The 12,252-nt window shown below is 41.7% G+C and overlaps 2 protein-coding genes across 5 annotated transcripts in view; one reads left to right on the forward strand and one right to left on the reverse strand.

Moving 5' to 3' along the window:
* On the reverse strand, positions 1-5,037 carry abi3b (ABI family, member 3b). Of its 2 annotated transcripts, XR_014278325.1 has the most exons (8): positions 4,717-5,037; positions 4,415-4,582; positions 4,053-4,232; positions 3,849-3,916; positions 2,614-3,475; positions 1,499-1,535; positions 1,180-1,411; positions 1-1,051 (listed from the first exon to the last, which is right to left on the reverse strand). XR_014278325.1 is itself a non-coding variant. In XM_082543443.1 (5 exons), exons 1-5 carry the CDS (start codon positions 4,858-4,860, stop codon positions 3,103-3,105), a joined length of 933 nt encoding a protein of 310 aa, XP_082399569.1. In that variant the 5' UTR covers positions 4,861-5,037; the 3' UTR covers positions 2,101-3,102. The 2 variants fall into 2 exon arrangements, 1 of the variants encoding a protein (XP_082399569.1); XM_082543443.1 differs by lacking the exons at positions 1-1,051; positions 1,180-1,411; positions 1,499-1,535 and having other exon boundaries at positions 2,101-3,475.
* Positions 5,038-5,322: 285 nt separating this feature from the next.
* Positions 5,323-12,252, forward strand: part of ace (angiotensin I converting enzyme (peptidyl-dipeptidase A) 1) — a 30,231-nt gene continuing 23,301 nt past the window's right edge. The window contains exon 1 of one of the 3 annotated variants that reach the window (XM_082543428.1): positions 5,323-5,383. The gene's annotated coding sequence lies outside the window, so the exon portion shown is untranslated. Of the gene's footprint in view, positions 5,408-12,252 lie in introns of all 3 variants that reach the window. The other 2 variants (XM_082543429.1, XM_082543430.1) reach the window with 2 other exon arrangements.

Here is a 12,252-nt window from a genome sequence, read left to right on the forward strand (position 1 = left end):
GATTTATTTATTGCTTTTCCAACAACATTTTAACCAACAGGAAGACAGACTTCAAATAAAATAGAGGAGGAAATTAATAAAAAGAATTGAGTGTATAATAATGTATGTACATCGTGTATGAACAGTGTTGGGGAAACACATAGATATAGTTACACATACTCTCCCATGTAGATCATTCAGATATTATTCCAGAAAAAAAAATTATATATAGATAAGTAAAATAAAATAAAACAAAGCAAAACAACCCCCCCCCCAAAAAAAGAAATAAATAAATAAAATAAACAGAAAAAACAAGGGGAAGAGACAGTGCTCCATAACACAGTGAGACACTAGGTTTAAGTGCATTATTCCAGGGCTTCGGGCTGAAGTTTAGTCCAAGGGTGTCAAGTTAGTTAGAGAGGCAACAACCTAACGGTTGCAACAATAAGCTGTGTCCTCTTCAGTTCCAGTCCATTTAATAAGATGATGTGTAACTCAAATAGAAACACTCTCAGTACTGTGATGCTGTCTGTGAATATTGCTCTGTCATAATGCCTTGACTTTTATATATGTACGTATATAAATTAAACAGTCATCCTTGGTCTTCCTTTGAAAAACATCAGGTCAGTTTTTTTAAATGTGAATTTGTTGTGAAGCAGGATTATTACAATTAAACAGCAAAAACAAAAAAAAAACTACAAGAAAACTTTTCACCAAAACATATTTTACGTGTAAGTGCATTAGTGCATTTGAGCAAATTCGAAACGAACTATGTCAATACAGGATTCTTTCTCCCACAATGTGGAATTACAACATTTAATCTAAAACAGATACCGAATGTCCCGAATGAAACTTATGACCACATACATGCTCATATTTTGGAAAGGATGGAAGAAGGCATAAATGGTTATGGGCTGAGTTAGGGTGATGATGGTGAACTGATGTAGGGTGGTGGTGCTGGTAGTAGTAGTGATGGTAGTGGTGGTGGCGACGCTGGTGACTGGTTGAGGCAGGGTGGTGGGTTGATGTAGGGTGGTGGTGAAGGTGGGTTGATGTAGGGTGGTGGTTCAAGCTGAAAAACAGGACACATTTGATGAAGGAGCGTGCTTATTACTGGATTAAGAATAGACTCAGTGAGCAACATGAGCATCATCATTGTCATCATCATCATCATGACGTCATAAATGCATGAATACTTACTATGTATGGAGGAGGAGGACTGTCATTTCTTAAGTTGTACACAGGAGGCTGAAAATACAGTTCGTAAATGTGAATTACTTCCTCCTCGTCCCGCTGCTGCTCGTCCAGTATAGGGATCGTGTACACAGCGGGAGAATTATTGTGACTAGGTGAGCAGTATTGTCCTGGTTCTCTATTATAAGTTAGGCAACAAAATATGCACACAAGGACGAGGACAATCAACCCAGGAACCCTGGGAAGAGAAAGGCAACGTAATCATTAACTAACATTAATAAAATGAGGTGTTTGTATCAATCTTGCCCTGGAAAGAAATACTTACAAAAAAATAAGAAAGTCCATCAGATTTTTCTTTAAACCTAAGTAAGGTTTAAGAAAAAAGAGCACTTGTCAAAAAATAAATACATTTTCAATCTCATTTTTAACTTTATGAACTTAACTCTTCTTTATGGATGTTATGCAATCAGGTGTTCACTATCTAAGTGTTACTAAGGAGAGGTTCAAAGGTAGATTTTTATCTTCTTCTACTGTCAGACTACAACAAAAACGAAACCTGGAAATACTTTATATAATATGGCCTACAACTTAAGGTATAATTTCCCTGTAACTACAAGGAATTTAATGTATTTTACTTAAAATTACAATGAAATACATTTACCTACAAATACTTAAAGCTGGGTACAGGAAGCACTCATTTCCTGTATTTAGAAAGTTATGTTTAAACAGTGATGACTTGGCTCTATCATTATATGGTCACATAGGCATGTAAAAGAACAGCTGACTTAGAGAACATCCATCATGCACATCAACATATTGAGTATTAAATAAAAATGTAAAAAGGCAATTCAACGCCCCATGAAATAAGGCGTGAGTATAGTGTTTGCTATTCCACAAAATGACAATGAAATTTTACACTACTTTAAATTACTTATGCAGTACATACATTTATTTACCGTAACATTTATTTACCACATAATTTCTTTGTTTCCTGTAAAAACCTGAGTTGTTGCCCGCCTATTTTATTCTGTTATTCCTACCTTTAAGCATTTGAAGCTTGATATAATTACATTATGATTTAAAATAAAAAACACTGATTTAGTTACAGGAGAATTACACCTTAGTCACAGCACATATTATAAACTCTTGGCGATGGTTGTTTAAGGTAAAGCTAATCAACATTTACGTTAAAACTTCATTTAACACAAACGTTTAATTGTTGCTAACACACTTTATATCACACCTCGGTACAAAATTAAACCTCAACAAAATTTGGATCAAACAAAGTGGAGGACAATTACAAAACATTTATTTTTCATTTTGAATGACATGTAATGACACAGGCTGAGTGTGGCTTCTCCTTGTGATATGGGCCTCGCTAAACAAAATCCATTACTAATAGATTCATCAAATTATTTCCATTTTTAAAATAAAGCTTACCTTCAGCTATATGTAGGTTAAGCAGAATGGTGACTTATATCAATGTACAGCCTTGTTTAAGAAGCAGAAATCACCTAGATTGGAGCTATTGACGCAACTTATCATCAGTTATGCTCTTGCTACACAGTATATTGACAGCTGCGCTGGGCTAAAGTCCACTGCCATTAAAGGTAACAATATGCAGGTGTAATAAGGAAAGGAAATCACATTTTGGGGTGGGGGGGATAAGCAGACAAGGGAGAGCAAGAATCCCTGTTTCAGCTTGTTTTTAAGGAATGCAGTCGAGGTGTTGTTGAGACATGTTGGAGGAATCTGTAGAGCGGCTGTCTGTACCAACAGAACTGCCATTCAACAGGCCGTAAACCACTGCAAGCTCTCAAGCTAAAAAACGAAACAAAATGAATGTTGATCTCACGTCCTTGTTTACAGTCTGAGTAACTGCAAGTAATATGAGAAGTTATTCTACCAAGTACAAGACACACTGTAATGTTACAGTCTTAGGGGAGGTGGGGGCGGCGGTGGCGGCACATTAACAGAGGTGCCAGTGTTGAGATGTGGTGCTGACAGAAGAGGAGGCGGAGGAGGAAGAGGGGAACCTGCAGATACGGGACGAGGTGGCGACGGGAAGGTGCTTGACGGGCTTATAGCTGGTGGAGGGGGAGGTGAAGGGGGAGGCGGGGGGAGATCTGTGAGCGAGGGGAAGGTGGGCGGAGGGGGGAGGTCAGTGTCCATGGAGAAAGAGGGAGGCGGCGGGGGAGCAGGCAGGTCGGGGTCCAAACAGGCTGAAGAGGCCGGAGGAGGAGGAGGCAGGCTGTTGTTGGTGGGGACTGAGGGTGGTGGCACAGCGATGCCGTGACTGGAGCTGTAGACAAGACATAAACACCATGAGCACTACTGATAACCTGACAGCGAAACTGTGTTTTATAATGGAACAGTCCACATTTGTGAAATAAAGACATTTAGAAGAAGTTGGAAACATGAACGCCACTCATGACCATGAAGGAGACTAGTGCTGGTGCACTGGTGCTCACAGAGACCACTCACACTCACACCCTGGACCTCACAGTGAACCCAGGACATTACTGCTGTGATGTGACAGTGCTAACGACCCCACAAACATACCACCTTTTTCCATATCATAATAGTTAATTTTCATTAAGTTAAGGGTGTTAATTAAAACAATTATGTCAGTGTTTCCATAAAAAACTAGCCACAAAGAGGAAGGGTCTACGTACAAAGAGGTGTCTGCAGCGCTCTGTATGCTGTCTGCAGTTCCTGCTCTCTTTCTGGGCGCTTCAGTGACCTGTGGAGTGAAGAAAAATGAAGGCCACAGAACTTCTCCACATATAACATGTACCATACCGGGAAAACAGAGATGATTTTTCTATAAAGCTTTCATCTAATAAGAAGGAAGACAAGCCTATCAGATTTTTCTTTACCTGAAAACTGTGTCCTATGTTGTCCAGTGTGAAGTACGAGATTGGCTCCCTTGAGTAGGCTTCCTTAGGCTCCTTGCCTGAAGCTGGTGGGGTCATAGGCTTGGAAAAAGTCTTATTTTTGGGGGTAGTGAACACACCGATCTCTCTCCTGGCCACCTTTTCACAGTGGATAGCTGCATCCTGCAAAGCACAGTGGAAACAGCTTCAGTCAGAAAGATGCAAAAACTCTCAATCACATCACTTGTTCCTCTGAGAACCTCTGACAAAGTTACTCTGTGGCTTTAAGCAGAAATGTTACATTGTAAATGACCAGTTTCACATACATGCAGCTAGCACTGTACTAAAAATATATGGCTATTTACCAGTGACAGCAGGTTGATGGAGGACTCCATGTCTTTAATCTGCCTGGCCTGTAAGTCCAGCAGTCTCAGCACAGAGCTGGCCACATTGTTAATCTGATAGGTCACACTGGCCAGCGACTGGTTCACCAAAACCTTGATCTCTTCAACCGCCTTGGATTGATCTTCTGCCTGAATTGTTTAAAAATTAATTAAAATGAAGATGATGATGATGATTATAAAAGATCTAAACATGCAAACCTATGAAAACTGTTTTGTTTATATAGCCCTTGTGGCCCTTTTTTGGGAGTGGGGGCATTACTCACCTGAACATAATTGTTATCGCAGTAATCTGCCACTCGGTGGAGGTTGCTGCAGTTATCAACAAGGTCCTTCCTGGCAGCCGGCGCCTCTTGTAATATCTGAGTAATAAGTTCCGAACAATTCTTTTCCTCCGTCATTTCTCCCATGGGTGTCGCTGAAAAAAAGCCTCGTAAAACCTTTAAGTGTACTTGTTAGTATCTGATGAAGATGGAAAAAGTTTTCTGGAAAGAGGCAGCCGAGGCTGGGGAATGTGAGGTCGGTGGGGAACGCGGAAAAATACTGCAGGGTACAGAATTTAGAGCAGCTGGTCCCAGGGCAGGGCTAACAAGTGAGGTCTCGACTAGGACTGCTTAAGCAACATCTGTCTCGCGAGAAACAAACAAACAAACAAAAAAACACACCATTTTTTACATTTATTTTTTGGTGGGGTTAATGTTTTACACGTCCCATAGTTTGCTTGATAAAATAATTAAAAATAATTTTGCAGGTTTTAAGGAGCCCGGATGAAAGTCACTTGTATTATTCGTTAAGTCCACTAGAGGTCAGTGTAGTCTAAATAAAATAACTCAAGGTCTGTCGACGGCGGTTGCCCTCTGCAGTGATAACAACGGTGGGGGTGAGGATGATGATCGTCGCTCCACACGTTTGGATGCAATCTGTGGAAAGCAGGTATTTTTTTAATGATAAATTCAGGTAAGTATAACCAGAGAGATGATGACTTTTGTAATTAGGTTCTTACATAATTGCCAAACGCTTCGCCAAGTTTAAATACATTGCATTGTTTTACATATCCTGTATAAACACATTCAATTCCCCAACATCCTTCTTTGAGTTCTGGGTAAAAGTTCACAAGTCCCTGACTCCAGGTTTCCAACAACTTTGCGTTGGTTTACATGCTTATGCCCTTTTTGGGGCCATGCGATAAACCACAAGAAGAACTGACCTTAACTCCAGTTATTTTGAGTTTGATTACAGCCTTTTATCTAAACAGTAAAGAGAGAGAGTATGAATCATCATAATACTGCAAGATATATGTAAAAACCTTATGTTGTCTTGTTCTGATCACCCATTCACTTCAAATTATTTCTGACACGTCACTTGAAATATTTCCTACTACTGGATTCACTGCTTTAACATTTGTAGACGATCCCTAGAGGCATCATAAGAATCCCCTGACTTTCCCCTAGTGGTACCATGAGTTTGACATTTGGACTGTATTTGAATCTTAATCACGATTACCTACCATGGCGCTTGATACAGTTCCCTGGAGTTCATTGAGGAAAGCTGCAGACCAGCTACTGAGTTAATAAAAACAAAAAATTACAGTTAACAAGAAACATCAAGAGGCTGTGGAAAGGTGCGTCTGTACCAGGAGCATTTGCTTTACTGCCACCAACACAGGGATGGTTCTAATTTGACAAAACAGCTCTGTGATAATCGAGCTTTCTTGCTGCTAAGGTCTTGTGAGGAGACCCTGACAGACGTAGTTAGAAACCCTTTTGGATGTGGTTCCATGCAGCTTCAAGCCCTAATCACACTTTTATCCTGAAGTAGGAGCCATCGCAAAATAAATGTATTCTTTCTTTATCATTATTTTAACTGGCATCTGCTTTTTTCAGTCTTTCACAGCACATGAGATTATAAATTGAACTATAAACATTTACGGTACTGAAGTTAAAATGATTAATTGTCCCAGAGATATCTTCTTCTTTTTTTTTTATCTGGTTATAAATTTCTTTATCTTTTAACTTGAGCCTAGAATTCAAGTCATGCTTATGTTTGGCTAGTATAATAGATTTTTGCCACAGTGTGTACAGTTATCAGTTTAGCTGATATTACAGAGTTATTAGGAGCAGTGGTGACTGTTAAGACGTTTTTGATAACTTTATTTCTTTATTGGATATTTGTTTCACAAGACTAATACTCAGCGCAATATCAAAGCTATCATATGATTAATGAACTCCATCTTTATCATTTAATTTATTTTAATTTGTCAGACATTTGATCTTATTCCTATCCTTAGCTTGACTTGAGTCTTAAAGGCTATATTTTAATTGATATGTAAATTCCCTCCAAATTTGTTTGATTTTCTGTGTTTCTGCACTCTTTGAAAGGACTTAAAAAAGGTAACACAGAAACGTGTTGTCACATGTGCAACACCTTTTGCGTGAATTTTGACGCAACATGTGTAAAAAATGCTTAAAATTACCTTCAAACAACTTTCAAAATAAACACGTGTGTGACAAATCTGACACAACGTGTGTTGTCCCTGAGCTGATGCAACACGTGTTAGCACTTAATGTGTTGTTGTTAATACATCTGTAAGAGTGCAGGACGGGCTTTTTAAGGCTGGCTTTCATAAGCACTATACAAAGAACATTTCTTCCTCTTCTTTTTATTTGGTTATTATATTTGGCAGCGTTTGTGTGCATGCGTGCCATCATTCTGTCTGTAACCACAATAACTTTGAATGATGTTTTGAATGAATTCTGATAAAACGTTTAGGGAAGTAGAGTTAACCATCAAATAAAATTTGCTGACGGACGTGGGTTACTGACCTGGTAGCCTGGCTGCCCCTGGGTGGGTCCGGGATGGGCGTGAGGTTCTGGGGGCGCTCCGTCTCTGGGCTGGGGCCCGGGCCGGGCCTCGGGGGCTTGGGTCCTGGTTGGTGTGTTGCCGGGGTTGTGGGCGGGTGGGTGCATGGGGGCCCGGCCCTGGAGCAGGGTGCCGCCGGTGCGTCGAGCCGCCTGGGGGGCTCTTCAACTGGTGGGGGGGATGGTCACATCTTGCAGGAGCTTTCTTCTCTTCAGGAACTCTCTGCAGGAGGGGGAGATACAGGAGAGGTGGAGGAAGATCTCAGCCTGGGCGTTTACCGTCTTATGTAGTCTGGAAGATGTGTGGATGGTGGGGTGGGTGCAGTTTTCTCTGTGGACTGTCCAGGGCTCTGTGGAGCCGGAGGGCGCTACTGCACTGGGCCCCGGTCTGATGGGCCTGGGCCCCCCTTCCCTGGCGGGTCGCGAAGGGTGGGAGTGCCTACTGGGGTCAGCGGGGGAGCTGGCCCCAGGGAGGGGTTACCTGCCCCTCCCTTCCTTCCCTCCCCATCTCCAGCTGCCTCCCTCTTCCCGCTCCTCCACAACCACCCACACATGCAGGGCCTTGGAGTGGGGGTATGTCACCAGGGTGCAGAGGAGGCTACCCCCCCCCCCCCTGTCCCCTTCTGGCTGCCTCTGCCTCAATTTTATCCCACAACTTAGACATTCACATTATTCACACTCTCATTACACATACATATAGGATCTTGGGGGTGGGCACAATTATGGAGTCCAAATTACCATCAGGGTGTATACCTCACCCCTGACGTCGTTGCCCACCTCTCAATTTTAAATACACGTAGACATTGAGGGCCAGCAGGAGGGACCATGCGCTTACCTGCTGCTCCATGGCAGGTAGCTCCATGCCCTCCTGGGTTTTAAATGCACCTTAGAACACACATGCATCAACACTACAATGAGCGGGTGGAGGGAGGTTTGGAGTCTTCTCCCACCCCCATTCTCTGCGGCCTGCTGGAGCGGGAGGGCTAGTAGGAGGAGTTGGCCGTCCGACTGCGGTCTGGGGTGTGGGGCCTCCCTGCTGCTGCGGAGTCGGGGTGGTCTGCCTCCCCCCACCGCAGGGAAAAGGGTAACACCACCTGGGTCTGGGTGCAATTCCCCCCTCCAGGGGCAAGGGTACCTAGACCCGGTTGGTAGAGTACGCTTGGGGAGTGTGATTGTGTGTACAGCGTCTCTTTATGTCTGTCTCCACGTTGGTTGAGTGTGGAGTGAGTGCATATGAGAGCATGAGGGTGGGAATGGATGTTTGTGTCTGTGTGTGCCTGTATGTCTGTGTCTATATGTCAGGTTGGGTATCAGACGCCACCTCTCTGGGGACACCTCAGGCCCTCCAAGGTTTGGAGGCCTATCTCCACCCACCACCACTTCCCCTGCCGGTGGCGGACTCCCTCAGGTGTCGGTGTGTTGGTGGTTCTTTGTGTCTGGGGGTGGGCGTCCGGGTACACACCGGCTCACTCCTTGGCGGCCGCTTGTCGGGGCCTGGGGCCTGGGGCTCGCTCGGGCCCCTTTGGAGGTGGGGTGCCCCCGGCCTCTCGGCCTGGGGCTCGGTCACTCAGGCACAGCTGGGGGCCGGCGGAGCTCACGGGCGCGTCACTGCAACTCCCCCTGACTTCTGCTCCGCGGCTGCTGGGCGAGCCCTCATCTGGGACTCTCCTCAGCTCTTACTGGGACAGTGGCGCGGCTGCCCCTCTGTTGGTCTTCCTTGGTCTCTTGTGTTCTGGGGGCCTCTGGATGTCTGGAGTTTTGATCTCCTCCATACCCGCTTCACACCCTGGAGGACGGGGCTGTGGCCCCCCCACACTCCCTAGCAGATCATTACATGGAGAAACCTTTGGAATGCAAGCATGCTGATCCACACAGGTATGCACACATGGGTATTCACAGACGCGGACTAAAGCTTTCTTGGCTGCTGCCTCAAAGCACACTGTGCGCTGTCTATCGTGCGTGCTGCACAATATCGTTTATTATTTAGTAAATATTGATGTCTATGACTAGCTAGTTTATTGTGATGGTGCTTTGTTTTCTCTATTATTATGTTGCTCTTTGTTGTTTGCTGTCTCCTCTGTTTGTTTTTTTTGTTTGTTTGTTTGTTTGTTTTTTTTCTCCATACAGGTGACCCAGGAGTTCTTTTTTTTTTTTCTCTCTCTCTTCCCCCCCCTTCTCACCGTCTCTTCTCCCCTTTGGTTTTCTTTCTTTCTCTCCCCCTCTTTCTCTCATTCATTCCCCCTGTCCTATTTATTAAAAAAAAAAAAAAAAAAAGACAAAGGATGAACTGAAGCTCTGCCATCACGTAATGTCGCATACTGCTGTTTCTGATGTCATTTAGAAAAAAAAAAAAAAAAGAAACCCTTTTGGATGTGGTTCCATGCAGCTTCAAGCCCTAATCACACTTTTATCCTGAAGTAGGAGCCATCGCAAAATAAATGTATTCTTTCTTTATCATTATTTTAACTGGCATCTGCTTTTTTCAGTCTTTCACAGCACATGAGATTATAAATTGAACTATAAACATTTACGGTACTGAAGTTAAAATGATTAATTGTCCCAGAGATATCTTCTTCTTTTTTTTTTATCTGGTTATAAATTTCTTTATCTTTTAACTTGAGCCTAGAATTCAAGTCATGCTTATGTTTGGCTAGTATAATAGATTTTTGCCACAGTGTGTACAGTTATCAGTTTAGCTGATATTACAGAGTTATTAGGAGCAGTGGTGACTGTTAAGACGTTTTTGATAACTTTATTTCTTTATTGGATATTTGTTTCACAAGACTAATACTCAGCGCAATATCAAAGCTATCATATGATTAATGAACTCCATCTTTATCATTTAATTTATTTTAATTTGTCAGACATTTGATCTTATTCCTATCCTTAGCTTGACTTGAGTCTTAAAGGCTATATTTTAATTGATATGTAAATTCCCTCCAAATTTGTTTGATTTTCTGTGTTTCTGCACTCTTTGAAAGGACTTAAAAAAGGTAACACAGAAACGTGTTGTCACATGTGCAACACCTTTTGCGTGAATTTTGACGCAACATGTGTAAAAAATGCTTAAAATTACCTTCAAACAACTTTCAAAATAAACACGTGTGTGGCAAATCTGACACAACGTGTGTTGTCCCTGAGCTGATGCAACACGTGTTAGCACTTAATGTGTTGTTGTTAATACATCTGTAAGAGTGCAGGACGGGCTTTTTGAGGCTGGCTTTCATAAGCACTATACAAAGAACATTTCTTCCTCTTCTTTTTATTTGGTTATTATATTTGGCAGCGTTTGTGTGCATGCGTGCCATCATTCTGTCTGTAACCACAATAACTTTGAATGATGTTTTGAATGAATTCTGATAAAACGTTTAGGGAAGTAGAGTTAACCATCAAATAAAATTTGCCTTACATCCAGTAAAGTCTACAAGGTCAGCTCATGTATTGGTGGGAAATTGACAAAAAGCCTCAGAAGTTTAGTGTTCATTGGGAATATATAGAAAGCACCGTATGCAGATTTAAAATATGTCCCATTTGACCTCTGACCTGTCTTTGGAAGCCAATAGAATGACCTGAACATAAAGGCATTTGAGGGAATTCTGAAAATCACATTACAATAACAGGTTACAGTCAGGCATAACATTTCAAATATGTGTGCAGTGTTTCTGAATAAGTCTAATTTTTAATAAAATAAAATAGACTGATGATCAAAACCTTTTTTTGCTTGCTAGCATTACTAAACATTTAAACCCATTTACTAAACAGTGAAATGAATGCTACAAATGCATTATATGAACAAAAATACAAATAATAAAAAATAATTATACTTAAAATAATGTCAGGTATAATACAATTGGTTTCAACAGGGCAAATAACAAAGGTCAGATTTTTTAGGCTTTATCTTCAGTTGAGCAGATCTTTCATTTCTTTTGTTTTATTTTTATTGATCGTTTGATGAATGCCAACACCAGTTCTGCAAATTGTGCCTTGTGCTGCAGCAGCACTTTATCTAAGCTCCCCAGTCATGACAAGCAGTAGTGATCCAACACACTATGCCAAGACAAGAAGTTGTGGGCTCACAACATAACATACTACAGAGCAGCCGAGGAAAGGGAAAACACTCTATACTTACCTTTCTGCACTCTCACTGACCTCAGACATTATGTCAACTTAAATGCACAACTGTGGTGTTTTAACCTGTTCATTAATGGTTGTGACTGTGCTTCTTTAGTCCTCTCGGTACTGGAAAAAGAAAAGGTATGTGTGAAGAGTGTTAAGTAATGAACAAGTTTGCTACTTTAGCTTTGACCATCTGATAAGATCTGAACTGTTGCTTTTATCAGTGAACCCCAACCCACTGCAAATGAGTAGTATTCAAATCTAAGTCCAACGTCCATATCGGTCAGGACAGCACAAACTGCTGTTTTATGGTCTTGTTTACACCGTGAAACTATTCAAGTGTGAAGCTGTTTATTTTTTAAAATGGAATTGCTTGTAGTCCCTCAAAATACATCCCATTCACTAGAGGGCATGGAAAAATATATTCTTGGTCATTTTAATTAAATATCAAAGAACCTGGTAGAAGCAAGCCAGGTTCAAATGTGTAGAGCAATGCTGGGACTAATATAACATCAACAAACCCGAAGAAGAAGTCATATAGTTTAGGTTTGTAATAATTGCAAGAAAAGTGAAATCGAGCCTCTTGAACTGAACAAATCTACGGTCCCTGGCGCTGGTTCATGCTGCATACTTATTTGAACAGAAGCAAAAATTTTAAAAATAAATGTTCTGTTGACATTCTATGCCTGGGTGTATTCATGAGGGTTGAAGAAACAGTTTCCATAACATTTAAAAATATTTTCAATTTGACGTTGTTTATATGGAGCAATGTTCTCCTCCGGTGCCTTTTTTTGGGCTATTTTTACTTCTGTTGGCATGTTATCGCTA

This window comes from Aulonocara stuartgranti, assembly GCF_965226115.1.
Source record: "Aulonocara stuartgranti genome assembly, chromosome: 8".
NCBI classification, from domain to species: Eukaryota; Metazoa; Chordata; class Actinopteri; order Cichliformes; family Cichlidae; genus Aulonocara; species Aulonocara stuartgranti.

What these genes read in the sequence shown, in the direction of transcription:
- abi3b (XM_082543443.1), bottom strand. Translation starts at nt 4,860, where the DNA reads ATGGGAGAAATGACGGAGGAAAAGAATTGTTCGGAACTTATTACTCAG. An exon ending in GCGATAACAATTATGTTCAG is followed by an intron (nt 4,583 to 4,716) that starts GTGAGTAATGCC and finishes TAAACAATTCAG; the next exon opens with GCAGAAGATCAATCCAAGGC. An exon ending in CCATCAACCTGCTGTCACTG is followed by an intron (nt 4,233 to 4,414) that starts GTAAATAGCCAT and finishes TGTGCTTTGCAG; the next exon opens with GATGCAGCTATCCACTGTGA.